The sequence below is a fragment of the Lampetra planeri genome, chromosome 51 (assembly GCF_965212315.1).
Source record: "Lampetra planeri chromosome 51, kcLamPlan1.2.h2, whole genome shotgun sequence".
NCBI classification, from domain to species: domain Eukaryota; kingdom Metazoa; phylum Chordata; class Hyperoartia; order Petromyzontiformes; family Petromyzontidae; genus Lampetra; species Lampetra planeri.
In genome coordinates, this window is record NC_136157.1 from 5,377,525 (window position 1) to 5,396,144 (window position 18,620).

Consider the following 18,620-nt stretch of genomic DNA (forward strand, 5'->3'; position numbering starts at 1 on the left):
TTGCGATCGAAACGTCTGATGAAGACCGCTTGTGTTGCGATCGAAACGTCGTGGGTTTTTTTCTTTAATTTTTTTCTTTAATTTATTTTAACATTTTAATTTAATTTGTATTTTCTATCTACGTGACTTTACCGAAGGAACCAAGACTATGAACTCGGCATTGATACAATTATTGATCGGTGCTTCTTAATTTTCGACTGCAGCAGGAATCCGATGAGCTGTGACGCTCTTTTTATTGCACAGATGTCCGAGTAGGTTCACAGATGTCCAAGTAGTTTGCGTTTTGTTCGAAGTACGTTGTGCTTTTACTGGACATCCGTGAAAAAGAGCTTTATAGCTCATCGGATTCCTCCAGTATAAATACAGATTCGGATTGACGTTGTCCTTATATACAAAAAAAATGTACATCGTTATCCATGTATAAAAACCCCACTAAAACATAACAATTGCGAAACAAACTTAATTTGGAGCTTTCGTGACTGCAGGAATTACTCTTTGGTTCTTTCGGTAAAGTCACGTATAAAGATAAAATAATAAATTAAATACTAGAATACGACGTTTCGATTGCAACATATGCAATCATCATCAGGTATTAATGAAATAGAAACACAAATCTAGTATACTTAGAAATGTAATGTAATACAACAGAGAGTCGGATAACATAACAGTCAACACCCTACCTGGTTGATTACGTTCTTCCTGAGAATGCTAAATTTGAGAGAGAGATAAAGATATGTTTCTGGTTCTGTGTTTTAGCTCTCAAATTTAGCATTCTCAGGAAGAACGTAATCAACCAGGTAGGGTGTTGACTGTTATGTTATCCGACTCTCTGTTGTATTACATTCCATTTCTAAGTATACTAGATTTGTGTTTCTATTTCATTCATACCTGATGATGATTGCTTGTGTTGCAATCGAAACGTCGTATGCTAGTATTTAATTTATTATTTTATCTTTATACGTCACTTTTCCGAAAGAACCAAAGAGTAATTGCGAGACAATTATGAAGACGATAGCGCTTTAACATGAAAGCCATTGCACGCGTCTCACCAGCCCGATCACGCTCCAACACTCATCCCTCTGCTCGATTTCGAGTCATCGCTTTCACAATGTTCAGCAGACGCTTGTTGAGAAAGGAAGTGAGTCCTAATAAAAAAACGTGTCTATAAACGGATCACCCCATCGCAACCTAATCCGGTCGGAGCGGTGGCGCAGTGATTGGCGCGCTGAGCTCTGAACTCGTCGACTTGATTTAAATCTTTGACTCCGGTTAACATCAGTGCCCCCCCCTAGTTCAACTTATAATGACCAGCGTGGTGAAGTATGGTCAACATCTTACACGACTAACACGGCATGAGAAGACCCCCCCCCCCATCCAGCAGTGATTGACAGAAAAATAAATGAACGTTCTTGATACTGACACCATTGGGGAGAGATATGTGAATTCCCAAAGAATGAAACGCTACTAAAGTACATTAAATTAGCAGGTGCTCCGTGTATTATTACATCAATGTGGGGAGCGGTGGTGCTGCGGTTAGCGCCCCGCGCGCCGAATCCGGCCACCCGAGTTCGATTCCCGGTCGTGACCAACACCAAGTGGCGATTATCTGAACCGGTCCTGGGCCTCCCCATAGGTCGACTCAGCCTCAAATGAGCACCTGGTGCGGTGTGCAAACATCGCCGCTGGGGAGACAAAGGCGGCCGGACGTGGTGCTGGCCACCCACCCCTTCGTGTGTCGTTCTGGCCTTCATAGGTATTCGCTAACACCACTTGCCCCAGAGTATGTCAAGGCTATACGGGGACCCTTTGTATTGCAATTACATCAAAGGATTGCGAGATGTCGTGGTCGGATTTGGGAGGCCTTCATCCAGCAGTGGATTGCTCGTGACTCTGCGATGACTAATGCCTGCGTTATCTTATCACGTAAGCCATAGCTGATAACGATCGCAGTGCTCATTGAAGACGTAGTAGCACCCGCTGCGTTAACTCACGCACGCGACAATGAGTCAGCTTTCCTCCATCCGTGTTGCTTACTCTGTCGGCACAAGCATGTCATGTGCTCAGACGCGTTAAAACACACATCGCATGCAACTGCACACACGCACGTGTAAGGAATGTGTGTGTGTAGGGGAGCGGTGGTGTAGCGCTATGAACCTGGCGACCCGGGTTCGATTCCCGTTCACGGCCAACACCAGTGACGATTATCTGAACCGGTCCCGGGCCTCCCCTAGGTCGACTCAGCCTCAAACGAGTACCTGGTGCGGTGTGTAAACATTGCCACTGGGGAGACAAAGGCGGTCGGGCGTGGTGCTGGCCACCCCACCCCCTCGTGTACCGTTCTGGCCTTCATAGGTGCTCGCTAACAGCACTTGCCCCTACAGTCTGTTAAGGCTATATGGGGGATATTTGTCTTTGTAGTGGCACGTGGAAGATTTTTATATCAGCCTCTTTGTGCCGCTAAAATCCATTAGCGGTGATAGGTAATTGCGGATTCATGAAATAGAAATTAACACTGGACTCTTTGATAGCTGCTGGCTTTTATGAACGTAGTAATTTAAACTTAACCCAGTGGAGTGGCGTGGTGAGTTGGCCCTGTAGATCAGTCGTATGCTGCTGTATACTGGGCCGTAAATGTAATATTGTTTTAAAAAATATATATATTAAGCATAGCATTAAAATGTTGAACCGCCACCTGTAAACATGTTCATGATGTAGATGGGGCCGTCCATAAACTATTTTTTATTTTACCAGGGAAGGCCCCCAAACTGAGCTAAATGACCTTTTTTCAGAAGCGACCTGGGCACACAAATGATAGTTCAACGAAGTGGCTCACGTGGTTATTTTTAGCAGCCGAATATTCTAGATTTGAAGCTTTCGTGACTGCAATGATTCATACTCTTAGGTTTTTTCTGTAAAGTCACGTAGGTAAAAAATAAAAATAATAATTAATGAAAATAACTCAATTAAATCACGACGTTTCGGAGGCAACACAAGCTTCCTTCATCAGGTGTAAAAAAGGCACAGCAAAATAACTCGCTCGCTACAGTTATTTTGCTGTGCCTTTTTTACACCTGATGAAGGAAGCTTGTGTTGCCTCCGAAACGTCGTGATTTAATTGAGTTATTTTCATTTATTATTATTATTTTATCATTATTTTTTCACCTACGTGACTTTACCGAAAAAACCTAAGAGTAGCAACTGAATACTCTAAACGCGTGCTTCGAAATGTGGAGGGAAACACCGGTGGACCCGACAAAAAAAATCCACGCGACCACAGGAAAGGAACACACGCAGATTCCAAATATACAGCAGGCGTCAGGGTCGGGATCGAATCCACACCAGGCGAGGCAGCTAACATCTCGCCACCGTGGCAGCCACCTTTGTCTCCCCTGACGCCTTCAAATTACACGGGAAACATTACATCCGACACGTGACGTCGAGGTGCAGACCCCCCCACCCCCCAAACCGCAGGGCTTCAAATCAAAACTTCACTCTGTGACTGTCATTCTGTTATTAACGCGCCACGGATTGGTTGAAGTGCGTCGCGTGACCGCGAGCAAAGCAGCCGGGTGAATGAGAAATGAGGGAGAGCCGCGCTCTCTCCACTGCTGCCCTGAGGCAGAGCCGTGCTCGGTCCGCTGCTGCCCTAAGGGGGACGGGTGAGTGACAGGCAGAGCCGTGCTCCGCCCACTGCTGCCCTGAGGGACTCCCGTGGTCTCAACTGCTGGCTTGAGGCAGAGCCGTACTCTGTCCATTACATTAGTACTGGGGGTTTTTTGGGGCTTAAATTCACTGCTGGATGAAGGCCCGTCCGCACGCTGTGGGAGTGGATCGTAAGGATTTGCTTGACCAGTCTGTTTGGGGTCGCCGCAGGCATTTAAGGCCACTATTATTAACGAATGTGTTGAGTGGATTTTCTTCTTCTTTGTGCTCTGCCATCGCAGGACCACGTGCGTGTGTGTGGCAGGATGCATTGACCGGTTTTTCTTGTTCGACTGGGTTTTATGTCCGCGCGTGTGTATGTGTGTGCAAGTGGGGAGGGGTGGGGGGGATACGCCCATGGGTATGACTTCAGCAGAGTTCGCTGACCATCGCATTCTTTTTCCAAATCTTCGGTCCCAGGAATTCAACTTCTAACGCCGAAACCTGCTCGATCCAGTTTCGGCAAATTCCGATCGGAAAAAGATACGCGCGCCAACCAAGCGAAGCTTGTGGATGTTTCAGCAACACTCGACGTGATGAATAACACTGGTCAACAAAAAAAAATTCTGGCCTGGACTTTTGCAGCTGTTTTAGACTAATTTCAGGGTGCTGATTCCAAATCTGATCTCAGATTTGCTCTATCACATCTCATTTTATGCTATCGGCATACCCCATTTTCATTGATTTTACCCGAAATTAACTCTGTCACTTATGATTGCAAGTTGTTGCGAGTCAGTGACTGCTTTAGTGTTAACATATGGTGCTGTATTTTTAGGATAGTGTGTTTACAATATCATTTCATATAGATATCCACATTTATTTAATATTTTTCTTCTGCAGTTTTTATTGAAAATGCAATATTTGATATCTCAAAACCTGATGTGATAGACAAAAACTTATGCCAGATTTGGAATCAGCACCCCAAAATCACCTTAAAACCGTTGGAATACCTTATGCCAGAAAAAGTGTGTTGACCAGTGTTATTTATGGAAACAGCGCCTCCTCCCAAACCTCGACCACCTGGAATGCTTAAACCGTGAGGTGTAGCCGGATTATTTACAATTCCACAGAAGCTGGTTTCGTGTGGTGTGAAATGTGCCCCCAGTTAATTGATGAGGTTGGTTCACTGATTGAAAAAGGCCCCCAACCCCACAACTGCCGACCCATGTCTAATGTAAGGGGCCCTCGCTTGTGTCACGTGTATGGCTTCAAGTTCAATCGATCCGATAATAATCGAAATTATTTTTTCCCGGTCTTGCTTTGTTCCGTTATGTACTGCTCGGTTTTGTCTCATTTGCAATTTTGTCTCCGCTAGATTCGTGTATCGTGATCAATTAATCTCTGCATCACGCCATGTAATTGTGCTATTGGGTGGTCTAATTTACAAAAACATCCGAAAACACACAGAGACAAAGATCCCCCGTGTTGATTTGAATAGACTGTTGGGGCAGGTGCTCATTCTGGAAAATTGCTCGATGAAGCCGGATGTAATTACCAGCGAAACGTCGAACTACTCAAATTGTAAATGATGTTGATTCACTCTTCAACACACCAGTGGGCTAAGGTAGTGCATTTTTTGTTCTTTGAAAAGTGACGCATTTTTTTACTGTTTGGCCGTGTCGGGTGGTGGAGGGTTACGACACATTTATAAATAACGCGATCTAACCCAAAAACCTTTATTATGAATAATATTGGTCGTGAAAGCCTACGTGTTAAACTGGGGCAAGTGCTGTTAGCGAGCACCTAAGGGGCCGTCCATAAATGACGTCACGCACCTTGGGGGGGGGGGGTCAGACATTTGTGACGATGCGTGACGAGGGGGGGGGATTTGAGAAATGTGACGTCACATCAAAATGCGCAACTTTAAATAAATATAGACAACACGTTCTACTTAATTAAATAGACGTTTTAATAAATGTTTTCTCCTACAACATCAGAGTGCAGCGCCACATTAAATACGCACTACAATGGCAATAGTTTAAAGCGATTTAAAGCATGTTTAATCTTTTTTGGGGGGGGGGGCGGGCAGAGCTTTGTGACGTCATATTTGAGGGGGGGTCTGACTTTTTGTGACGCCGTGTGACGAGGGGGGGGTGGGTAAAAAATCGTCCAAAATCGCGTGACGTCATTTATGGACGGCCCCTAAGACACGGCACACGAAGGGGTGGTGTATCCAGAAATTCATGTCCGGCCGCCTTTGTCTCCCCAGTGCTGATGTTTACACACCGCACCAGGTACACACCATTCAAGACTGAGTCGACCCAGCGGAGACCCAGGAATAATCCTGATGTCAGTTGCCAACTAATGTATACACAAACACGTACACACACGCAAACACACACACACAATGGCATGAAGGCAGATACTAGAAAAAGCACACACCGACATGCCTATACATACCATGACGCACACAATCATGAACTGAAAAATCATACACACGTAAGCAGCAATAACATCAACCGCCGTTCACCACAAGTGGCGGTGACGTCACGACGGCGCTTGTGCCAGGCTAGGTGCACTTTGACGCCACGTGCAGTATCGAAGGCCCACGAAACAGACCCGGGTAGCCGTGGGTTGACTGAGATGACTGGCAGATGTGCTTCCCACTGTGCTTCCCCACTGTGCCCAGCTGCGTCTTATCCGCCCGGCGCTCTGCTCGTTGTTGTGAGCGTCGCTCCTCTAACCTCCGTTGTTGCTGGAGCTCGTCTGCTGGTCGCCGTTCCTAACTCTTGTCTTGGTTCCCAGCTGGTGCTGGTCGGTGTGTGTGTGGGTTGAACCCACGGCGCTCTCACTGGCGCTGACACACTTGCTCATGGGGGGCTGGTCAGGCTCTTTCCCCAGCCCCGTGCTCTCTCCTTGATCGTGAAGCTGCCAGCTTCACACGGACACCCGCCCTTACTTCAGGGCTGCGTTGGCTCAGGCTCTTTCCACTGCTCCGTTCTCTCTGGCGATGCACGATGGCTCTCGTCGCTCATCCGCTGCTGCTGCTCCTCTGCGATGCTCGCTTGGTCGATGCTTGCCGCTTTCCGCCCTTTCTCCAGGTTGATTGCTTGTCGTCGCTCGTCAATCTTTCTCAGCTGCCAGTTTTGCACTGGCGTTCAGTGTTGCCTCTTCCACCCTTCCATCAGGGCTTCGCCTTGTCGTTGCTCAACTTTCGTGCTCTCCGCCCTTCTTCCAAGAGGGCTCTTGCTGTGAGCCGCTCGTCGCTGGCTGGATCACTCACTCTCAAAACTTGTAAATTGTATTAGCACACCTCTTACACAACTCTGATAGCGTAGTACAATACAACTTATTGCAATTCTCGATTCCGCAAAGTGACTCAAAACATCAAGATAAATGTAGAATAAAACTTTCAGCGATACTCTGTCGGTTCATGCCGAACTCGGCTCTTAACAACACATCGTCCCTTCTCTCTGCGAGACACGACACCCATGGTTGATCTAGAGGCCATGCCCCGGAGCCTACCCCTTTGCAAGACTGAATTGCATGATCTGTGTCCGTGCTTAAATGTTAAATTTTCTCCCCTCTTTGCGCGTCTCTTGCGAAAAAAAAACAGATGCCCTCTGTCTCGTTTTTTCCCGTGGCCGCAGCGGCCCCCCCTCCCCCCCTCCTTTTTGACATTTGACTGGCTAAGTTTTTGTTTGCACCCCCCCCCCCCTTCTTCATAGTGTTTGTTATCTTGAGGCCAGACACCCTCCATACGTATTTTATGGCTACCATGTGTTTGTGTCAAATTGTTGGAAGACAAAGGTGGCCGGGGAGGCTCTGATTTCATGGAATACATATTATCTAGTCTTCTGTGTTTTACCTATTTTCTTATATCTCTTATGAGTTACCCCCTGTCAAATATCTCGTGGTTATTATTTGATTTATGTTTAACCAAGATTCGTAATGCCCCTTGTTGTTACCACCATTATTCCGAGGGTTTGCCAAGCTTTGTTGTTAGTCTGTGTCACCAGGGATCGGAGTGTTTTATTCTAGAGTTCTATTTTGATTTCCCGAGATTGGAGATGTAACGAAGTTTCCACTTAAGCTTTCTTGACTGCCGGAATTCATATTCCTTGGTTCTCTTGGTAAAGTCACATAGATAGAAAGATGCAATACAAAATAAAATAAGTAATACTGCAGTCAAAAATCTCGACTTATTCTCATAGCTAAGCTTCAAATTTTACCGTATTTAAAAAAAAAATATCAGTTATAATGTCCGTTGGTCCCTGTGTTTTATGGCTCTGAAAATTTGTTTGTCAACTGTCCTAAACGTCCGTTGGGGTCATGTCATATGGTCCTTTGACAATCTGGAGATTTTGCAGGTTGTCGTGAACCTTCCTTTTCCCCGGAGTTTATTATGTAATGGCCTTTTACGACCTCCAGATGCTTGGTGCTTGCGGGAGGTAGCGGGGTTTGAGGGTGTTTTTTTATTGATTATTATTATTTAAAAAAATTTACAGAATTATTTTTAATATAAATTTTTGGAAAAAGCCCTATTTATATACAACAACACAGACAGACACACGTACATACATACAGACACACGTACATACAGACACACGTACATACAGACACACATACAGACACACGCATGCTCGTTCTCGTCGCTGATTGGCCACACAGTCGCCTTTATTAAGAGACCTCCCGCATCCCACCGGGCGCGCACCTGTGAGTGACGTCAGCAATGCCAGGTGAGAGGCTGTGGCGGCAGCAGCGGCTGCGGCAGTGGCAGCAGCGGCGGCAGCGACAGCAGGAACAGCAGCAGCAGGAACAGCAGCAGCAGGAGCAGCAGCAGCAGGAGCAGCAGCAGCAGGAGGAACAGCAGCAGCAGGAACAGCAGCAGCAGGAACAGCAGCAGCAGGAACAGCAGCAGCAGGAACAGCAGCAGCAGGAACAGCAGCAGCAGGAACAGCAGCAGCAGGAACAGCAGCAGCAGGAACAGCAGCAGCAGGAACAGCAGCAGCAGGAACAGCAGCAGCAGGAACAGCAGCAGCAGGAACAGCAGCAGCAGGAACAGCAGCAGCAGGAACAGCAGCAGCAGGAACAGCAGCAGCAGGAACAGCAGCAGCAGGAACAGCAGCAGCAGGAACAGCAGCAGCAGGAACAGCAGCAGCAGGAACAGCAGCAGCAGGAACAGCAGCAGCAGGAACAGCAGCAGCAGGAACAGCAGCAGCAGGAACAGCAGCAGCAGGAACAGCAGCAGCAGGAACAGCAGCAGCAGGAACAGCGTGGTGGTGGCAGCAGCTTGCTGATGGTGGCAGCAGCAGCGCGGGAAATTCAATCTAAGCATTGCCTTATGATGCGCCACAACCACCACCACAACAGCAACAACCACCACACAGCAGCAGCAACAACAACAACAGCCGCCGCCGTCGTCGCAACCTGCCTCAGCGGACCCAATTTCTCGTGCAAGGTGATGTTTCTTGCTGTTTCGCTGGCTGCCTCGCCCTGCCCCAGTTTGTGTCAATATAATTGTTAAATAAGTGTAGCCCTTTCGCCAGAAGAGGGCAGTACTCTACAATATTTCAATGCATTGGTGATAATGCATTGGCAGTGTTGTACCCAAGCACGTATTGATAAACCGTCAATAACGCCACCTTGAAATGACAACATTAATTTGGCGACGGTTCGGGCAATGGCCCTCCTTTACAGCACATAAGCCATGCAGAGAGGTAGTGGACTTTATCATTTGGATTGGCCAAAATATCTTCGTTCTGGATTATCATGAAAGTCTTGAGGACAAGGCAGGCTTATCTTGAATAAATAAATAAATATTCTTGAAACGGCTCGTGGAAAGGAGTTGAAACGCCGTCAAACGTATTTTGTACTGACCAGTTTGTTTCCAAGACGATGCATATATTACACTGGTCAACACACTTTTTCTGGCATAAGGTATTCCAACGGTTTTAAGGTAATTTTGGGGTGCTGATTCCAAATCTGGCATCAGTTTTTGTCTATCACATCAGGTTTTTGAGATATCAAATATTGCATTTTCAATAAAAACTGCAGAAGAAAAATATTAAATAAATGTGGATATCTACATAAAATTATATTATAAACACACTATCCTAAAAATACAGCACCATATTTTAACACTAAAGCAGTCTCTGACTCGCAACAACTTGCAATCATAAGTGACAGAGTTAATTTCGGGTAAAATCAATGAAAATGGGGTATGCCGATAGCATAAAAATGAGATGTGATAGAGCAAATCTGAGATCAGATTTGGAATCAGCACCCTGAAATTAGTCTAAAACAGCTGCAAAAGCCCAGGCCAGAAAAACATGTTTTTTTTTTTTGACCAGTGTTATCAGAGCATGTTTGTATGTTCACCGCAAGTACGTGTGGTTAACGCAAGACTTGATTCCTTGCAAAGGGTTTCTATTTGGTGTTTGAACATATTAACCTGTTTTATTGCCAAAAAGGGTAACGTCTAATCAAACTAGTGTTGGCGGATTTCTCGTACAATGCTCATAACTGCTCATTACCTGCAAAATAAGTATACAATACAGGAACACAATCTTGTATAACCTAATGGTATCCGTATATTTTAGACACCGTGTACTGTTTGAATTGCAAGTTATGCACTAATGATATCCACCATGGCAATAACATCAATAAACTAAACTATATTTTTAGTTTGGCAGGTAAAGCCCAATTGAGCTATTTAGCTCTTTTTCACAAACGACATGTCCATCACAAATGACAGCTCAACGAAAGTGGTTTGTCACGTGGAAATTTACACAGGTAGGAACAACAGGTTCCACACTGCCTACCATGGATTGTTTGTCTGTTGTGCATCGGAATGCAGCCCACCCATGCCCCCCCCCACCGACCGCCGAGCAACGCCGCGATTGGTTGAGGATGTTGGGGGGAAAGGTGTAAACACGCCCACTCATGCATTCACACCCCCCCACCGACCGCCGAGCAACGCCACGATTGGTTGAGGATGTCGGGGAGGGTGGGGGGGAAGGTAAACACGCCCAATCATCCAACTGCCCCACTCCCCAAACGCCGAGCGGGGCCGCCATTGGTAGAGGTGGGTTGTAAACACGCCCACTCATGCAATCCCCTCCCCACCGACCGCCGAGCAACGCCGCGATTGGTTGAGGATGTTGGGGGGAAAGGTGTAAACACGCCCACTCATGCATTCACACCCCCCACCCAACGACCGCCGAGCAACGCCACGATTGGTTGAGGATGTCGGGGAGGGTGGGGGGAAGGTAAACACGCCCAATCATCCAACTGCCCCACTCCCCAAACGCCGAGCGAGGCCGCCATTGGTAGAGGTGGGTTGTAAACACGCCCACTCATGCAATCCCCTCCCCACCGAACACCGAGCAACGCCGCGATTGGTTGACGATGTCGGAGAGGGTGGGGGGGGAAGGGTAAACACGCCCACTCATGCAATCCCCCCCCCACCGACCGCCGAGCAACGCCACGATTGGTTGACGATGTCGGGCAGGGTGGGGGGGAAGGGTAAACACGCCCACTCATTCAACTGCCCCCCCCCCCGAACGCCGCGCTGTCCAACCAAGTTCCTACCTGCCCACTCCGCAGGAACGTGTTAGCAGCCAAATACCCTCCACACATGTCGATTCTAAATGTGGCGTGAAAAACCGGAGGACTCGGAGAAAAATACAGAAAAACGGGGAGAACATGCAAACTCCAAATATATACAGCCGTTAGGGTAGGGATCGAACCCAAGACCTCCTGCAAACCAGGTGAGGTAGTTAACATCTGGCCACCTATGTGCCTATGTATTTTAACATTGCAGCATCATGAGATGACCAAGGCTTGAAGAGGACACCAAACATGACGTGCAAATGTGGTGCATTGGTAAACGTGCATGTGTACTCAGGGTTATGTTTTTTGTTTGCATTACGACTGCAGGTATTGTGGTCTATGCAAACATGACTCCTTGTAAAAAACAGGTGTCAGTTTTGTTGCCAGATAAAAGGGTAACAAAACAATTATCACAGCTTACTTTTATTTGTGTTTTTATTTGGAAGTGATTTGTTTACCTTGCCTATACTCTGCACTCGCTTGTATTTGTATGATTTGTTATAACGCTCTGACCCCGTGGCCCTACTTGAAATCTGAAAAAGAGCTTTGAATGCTCATTGGATTCCTCTTCCCAGTAGAAATACACATTCTGATCATGACGCTGCTTTTCCCTGGGCAGTTTTCCAGAACGGCTCGCCCTCCGATGTGCGCCATGTGCTACGGGAGGCCCCACGATGATCGGTGCATCTTCAGGCCCTACAAGTGCCCGTGCTATGGCCCCACCGCCTGCACCTGGCAGGGCTCCCTGCGTGGTGTGCTTCCACACCTGGCGCAGGCTCATCCCAGAGTGCCCAAGCTGTGCGGCACAGACGTCCTCTTCCAGGCGACCAACCTCGAGAAACCGCCGCCCACATTCTGGCTCATGGTCCAGGTATTGGCCCGACGGATGGTCCTTGGGTCCGCGGGTGTACGTACGTGTGTATATTCTTGGTTCTTTGGGTAAAGTCACGTAGAAGGGAAATAATAAAAGAATATTAATATAATACAATAAAAATTATCACGACGTTTCGACTGCAACACAAGCAATCATCATCCGGTGTGAAATCCACACATTCTGATTCTGATCTGTGGATTTCACACCTGATGATGATTGCCTGTGTTGCAGTTACGACCAAAAAATAACAAAAAAATTTAATCTGGTCACGAACGCAAACTCGGGTGACGATCAAACACGGCCGCAGCCGATTTCCCCTTCCGCGCCATTTTTTTTGTAAGCGCCAAATTATATATATAACTTTTGTTATATAAAATTCCTAGTAAGATATTGATTTTGTGAGTGTAGTCATACCCCTCCCCCCTCATTCAAGCCGTAATTTAGAGATCGAAAGCGCCGAGTACATAAATTGCTAGCATAAGAACCCGTTCATCTCTTCTCACATCATTCATACAATGATGCGGTGAAGTAAACGTTGATACGATATTACGGTGAATGCTTCCAAAAACAATACTGTACCCAAATATTACTGTTAACTTACTTTCAATAGAAACATGAATTGCTCATGCGAATATTCTCTCTCTCAGAATCGACCGACTGATGTAGCAGACGAAACAATCATCTTGTTGAACGATTCTAAACCTTGACGCGGCAATGTTAGTTTTCTCTGTTCAAGGTTTTCTTAGTGTTATTCAATGTTTTTACATTTAGTTTACTATTACACTGTGAATTTTATGGCATAATTAACAATTTTTGTGCTTAAAACCCTTTAAAAAACAATATTTATATACAGTTCGTAAGTCTGGAATGGATTAATCGTATTTACATACAATCCAATGGGGAAATTAGGTTCGAGTCACGACCAAATCGGGTTGCGACCAAAGTTATGGAACGAATTATGGTCGTGACCAGAGGTTCTACTGTATGTTGAACTTTAATAGTGTAGTTTAGTTAATAGTGTAGTTTTACGAGAAGCAGTCCTGTTGAATATTATAGAAATGTTTAACAGGCTGATAATTATCTGAACATCGCAACAGTTCCAACAAGAGTTTGGCATCTTAAGCAAATGCTACTGGGAATTATTAGTCCAGCCACAAGGCCCATATCCCGATTTGCTTCATTTCTTACGTATTTATGTATGTATATTGAACTTCTTTCGCACCGTACATAGCCTACAGTCCTAATCGGAGGTGCGGCGGGAAGGACCACAATATAATCACAAAGCTAAATTTCGATTTAAATAAATATGCTAAATTCCTCTTGATATGCACATTCTTTTGTTAAGGCGCTCTTCTTCGACCTCCAACCCAGCTTATATATAAGCTCCTAGCTTAGCAGTGTCTCATTCTTCACCTGAAGACGGCTGCTTGCGTTGTAGCCGGAACGTCGTGAGAATTATTTTGTTATGTTTTATTTTTATTATTTTATTACTTCCCTTCTACGTGACTTTACCGAAAGAACCAAGAAGATGAATCACAAAGCTGTTGAAGAAATGTATTTTCAATCTGGATTTACAAGTGCACAGCTCCAGTGGTTTCCTAATATCGCTGTGCTTTGGTCATCTAGCCATCTTCGGAACAGACGAATGAAATTTACTTGTTTTCAACATTTTTTTTGTGTTATTATCCTACTTGTACATAAGAAATCAAGTGTTCTCTGTATTGTCGGATGAGCACATTCATGATGCTATAGAAAAACTATTACATTTCCGAAAAACGGTCAAGTTACTCCGAGTTTCACGGACACATTTTGATTCCAGTAAACTGAAATTTTATCCCACTTATTGGACACCCAGCAAGTCTAAAATCCAGCTCCAGTATATTGTGGCTTCGTCCCCATTTTTAGTTTATGTGAGCCACCACATTGTATTCTAGCCAATCGATTATTCTCCAAATGCTACTGTTAAATAATCTACGTGTGTTGGGTTCCATACCCTTATAATTGGAAAGCAACTTTAAATCAATGCATACATTTAGATTTAAAGCTTTCGTGACTGCAGGGATTCATCTTCTTGGTTATTTCGGTAAAGTCACGTAGAAGGGAAATAATAAAATAATAAAATAAAACATTATAAGATAATTCTCACGACGTTTCGGCCACAACGCCAGCAGCCGTCCTCAGGTGAAGAACAGGTCTGTCGGGGTCTTCACCTGAGGACGGCTGCTTGCATTGTGGCCGAAACGTCGTGAGAATTATTTTATTTGTGTTATTTTATTATTTCCCTTCTACGTGACTTTACCGAAATAACCAAGAAAATGCACACATTGTAGCACACGCTGCCATTAGTGGCCGAAACAAAGGCAGACATTTTTTTAGTCAAAATGCGACATTTGTTTTAGATTATATTCGTCTGCTATACATTTCCACGTGATGAGCTACTTTGTTGAGCTGACATTTGTGGCCAGGTCGTGGCCGAAAAAGAGCTACGTAGCTCGGTGGGCTTTTCCTGGTAAAATAAAAACAATTACGTTTTATTTTTCAAGTGATTTGATTACCTCTCCTCGACTTTTAACTCCTGTTTTTGTATTGTTTGTTATTTGTCGTTGTAACGTCTGACCCTGTGCCTCTTCTTCTGGACATCTGTGGTGTCCAGAAGGGGCATTGCATTCGTCCAGTATAAATACATATTCTGATTCTGATATTGAAAACCCAGTACTGTAAATGAAATCCAGATGTATTGTGCCTTCTTCCCCACCCAAGCACACATCTTGGTAAGGCTACTTAAAAATCAATGCATAAATTGTAACACACAAAGCCAGACGTTTTTGGGTCAAAGCAAAAAAAAAAATATTCTCCTGCCTCATTGAAAACCCAGTACTGAAACTGAAATACAAGATGCTTTTGTGCCCCCCCCCCTCTTGGTTCGAGGTGTGCCTGGGCCACCAATTCATCCTGGCCCTCGAGAAACGCACTGTGTCGCAGGAGGTTCGATTTGCGACCTCCCTGCTGCTTGTGGGGCCTGACCACCTGGCTCCATCCTTCACGTACCGTGTGGAGCTTGGCAGCTCGCATCACCGCAGGTGGGCATCGATTTAAGCTGCCGGTTGGCAGTAAACCTACGTTTTTAACTTTTGTAGTGCTTTGCACCTTGGGTTGAGCGCATGAACGCTTTGGTGGCTTTGTCCATCGGTCTGTAAAGGTTGGGGAGCCGGGGAATAGCAAAAACTCTTGTTATTGAGACCTTTTTTTTCCACGAATACTTCCCCCATTATTTAAAAAAAAAACAATCTAATATTATTTTCAAAGCACTTTGCACATTAATGTAAAACGTCACCCCCCCCTAACTTTAAGAGTCCCTAATGTAACCAGAGTGGTTGTGTTGCGAATGAATGGTGAATATATTCGCACTACAGTATAATTTGTGGGTGTTAAACCTTGTCAATGTTGCCGGGTCACTGTTGGTTTAGGATAGATGGGCCAGTACGTTAGGTCATGCCCTTCGTCAAATGCAGGTTAGTCAGCCACGTGATTCGATTTACAGAGCCACGTGGCCACTAGACAATATTCCCTTGGGATCTTGAAGAGAGGGAGGCCTGTATCGGGAACCAATCGTGACGCCAACACATCGATATTACAGGTCCGTTGGCGTATCTATGTGCTTGGGAGCCTTTCGAATAAACCGAACCTCGTCACCCCCGTAGAAGGTTCTTGTGTGCACGTGGCCGTGTTTGGGAGAGAAAGCGAGTCGTGTCGCAGCCAATGAAAGGGAGGATCAGGCAGTGTAACCAAGGAAAACAACGCAGGAGTGCTCCAAAAACTTTGATTTTATCATTTATTGATGACTGACTTCCCTGTGTCCTCGAAACACGATCATGGCCAGCAAACATCGAGGCACAGTGGGCACGGGTCACAACTAACAACGTGGAGTCCCAACCGGTTGACCTCGTGCTCGCTCGCCCGCCCACCGTTTCCCGTCGCCACAGGATGAGCTACGAGGCGACGCCACGGCCTCTGAGGGACGGCATCGCGAGGGTCATCGCCGACAAAGATGGCCTCTTCTTCAGCAAGGAGGTCGCCCGGCTGTTTGCCGAGAATAAGACCCTGGCCATCGCATCCTCCATTGCCCGGTGCTAACGGTTGGGGGGGGGGGGGGAGTGCGCGAGGTGCAATGGTGGTGGGTGGTGTTTGTGGTGGGTGCCGAAGTCAACTCTCCTCGATAACTCAACACCGCCCACCTCGTCTTGCGCCTTGCCGGTCTCCTTCATAAGTGCTCGCTTAACAGCGTTTGCCCCCCCCCCCAGCACCGCCTCCCAAAAGCCTGAAGAGGTTGCGGTGCGGGTGAGCGTTCTTTTTGTCTTTATTAGTGTGGGCAGACGGGCTGAATTGTATTTGTTTTTGTTGGCTACGTTGGGGGGGGGGGGCGCAAGGGAGCCGTGCGAAGGAACGGTGAATGTTGGAAGGGGCACGATACAATGCCGTGGTTGCTATTATCCATCACGTTAGTGCTTTTGCAAAAACTTTTCCCGAAGTAAACGACAGCATGATGTGGTTATACGTGTATTTATTTATTTATTGCGTAACTGTTAGAGTGCATTACTGGCGTCTCATAGGTTGTCAACATCCAGCGATTTGGAAATACTTCGCGGCGAGGGTTACGTTGTGCAAACTGCAGCCGAAGGCATAATTTTTAAGCAGATCTCAATTCATACTGGGAGTTGAACGGAGAGCAAACTTGCACTCGTGAATTTGTGAAGCAAAATGTGCGAAGCTAACCGGCAAGTTGTCGTCACGACGAAATTTATATCGTGCGGACCCTAACATGCAAAAATGTATGTCGTGCAACCCTTGAGTGCCCATTTCACTTATGAACGGTTACAGCTCGCGGAAGCTGATTTCTGTATCGTGCCTGGCCACGGTGAGTAGCACACATTCGGCACATGTGCTACCCACCCCCCCCATCCCCACTCCCATACCACTGTGCTTTTTGGACCTGGCTTGATTGTTGTTTGTTTCCTGCCTGCAGTTGTTTTGCAAACTTAAAGAAAACAGAGAAGGGGGTGGGGGGAAAATGTACTTAAGAATTACCACTTTTCTGTACAATGCCGTCTTGTGGAGATGCCCCCTCCTTTCTGCCACGTATTGTTTCGGCAGCCTCCTGTAACCAAAAGAAAAAGTCCTTGGCAGCAACAAAGAAAAGGTTAAAATGCTCGCACCGAATGCAGAGTGTACCGTGTGTACTGAGTGGTATCGTTCAAATGAAAACTGACAGTAGCCCGAGACGGCTGTGAATTGGGGTAAGAGGAGCAGGGCTGTTATAACCAAACCAGTGCAATATGTTGTGAGCACCATCCTCGTTTAATTTATTTAATGGGTGCATTACTAGACGACGGTGTTCCGTTTTGAGATTTGCTTTTGGTGACGTGACGTATATTTATTGATGGCTAAATGCACTTTTTTGCACGCTTCTGTTTTGGTGTGGAGAGACACAGAAGAGGAAATAGCAGTGTATATTTTCTCAATTTGCTGCACTTTGTTGATGCCAATTTGCGTCTCGCTTGAATGTAATTGTTTGGGTGGAATCAACTTGGGCATCACCTTTATGATACTATCAAAAGTAATGACAGGCTTTTTTTTTTACTAATGGTAGTGACCCAAAGCTAAATTATTATTCTTATTAGCTCACATTTTTGTACTTTTTTACGACTGACTCAACATTTATCTCGTATTTAATTTTAAGAACACGTTATTCCATCGTACAGAATCGTGGACAAAAATGAATTGTCACCAAAATAACAATGATGATGATGTTGGAACGAAGTGGTGCAGTTTATTCCGCGCGTTGTTTTCGGAAGCCTGGTCGAGTTTGACTCTCAGCTAGCAAATGACATCGGTTGGGATTGATCTGAAATATCTCCCCTCTCTACTTCACCAATCCTCAATTACCAGCGTTGTGTAATATTATGGGGGGGGAAAAAAAAGAACTCTCCACGACTTAGGTCTTCGTCGATATGGTTTTTGTTTTGGGGGGTATACCGCGTCGTACACTTCTTCACGATGTCTGACGTTTCGTGGAGGAAAAATTGCAGCGTGCAGAACAACGTGCGCCCCCCCCACCCACCAATACGCAGTAATAACCCTCATGCCTCACACGGCATGGGGAGGCCTTGATCCAGAAGTGGATTAACAAAGGGCTGAATAGAATTGTTGTTATTTGCCCTCCCTGGTGAGGTTGAAAATCTGACAAATGTAACTCTGGAAGAGAGAGCATTTTTGTGATTTTTTTATAAGGCTCTGAGATTTATTTTCTCGAAGGGTAAAGTTGCAATAATCCCACCTCTGCATTATAATTAGATAGTTTCTTTCTAAAGTCTTAAGCACCGTTACGGGTTAATGGGTTTGTTTTGTTTCACGTGAACTGAACACCCATCCTCTTGTCCCACCGTACATTCTTGCGTTGCATTAAAACCTGAGATGTTCCACCGGATGTCGC

General features: G+C 45.8%; 1 protein-coding gene across 1 annotated transcript; it reads left to right on the forward strand.

Annotated features, from left to right (window-relative positions):
* The first annotated feature begins 8,362 nt into the window (after nt 1-8,362).
* Nucleotides 8,363-18,609, forward strand: LOC144734373 (uncharacterized). The gene is made up of 4 exons (XM_078616520.1): nt 8,363-9,103; nt 11,876-12,127; nt 15,059-15,210; nt 16,114-18,609. Exons 1-4 carry the CDS (start codon nt 8,375-8,377, stop codon nt 16,262-16,264), a joined length of 1,284 nt encoding a protein of 427 aa, XP_078472646.1. The 5' UTR covers nt 8,363-8,374; the 3' UTR covers nt 16,265-18,609.
* The last annotated feature ends 11 nt before the right edge of the window (nt 18,610-18,620 follow it).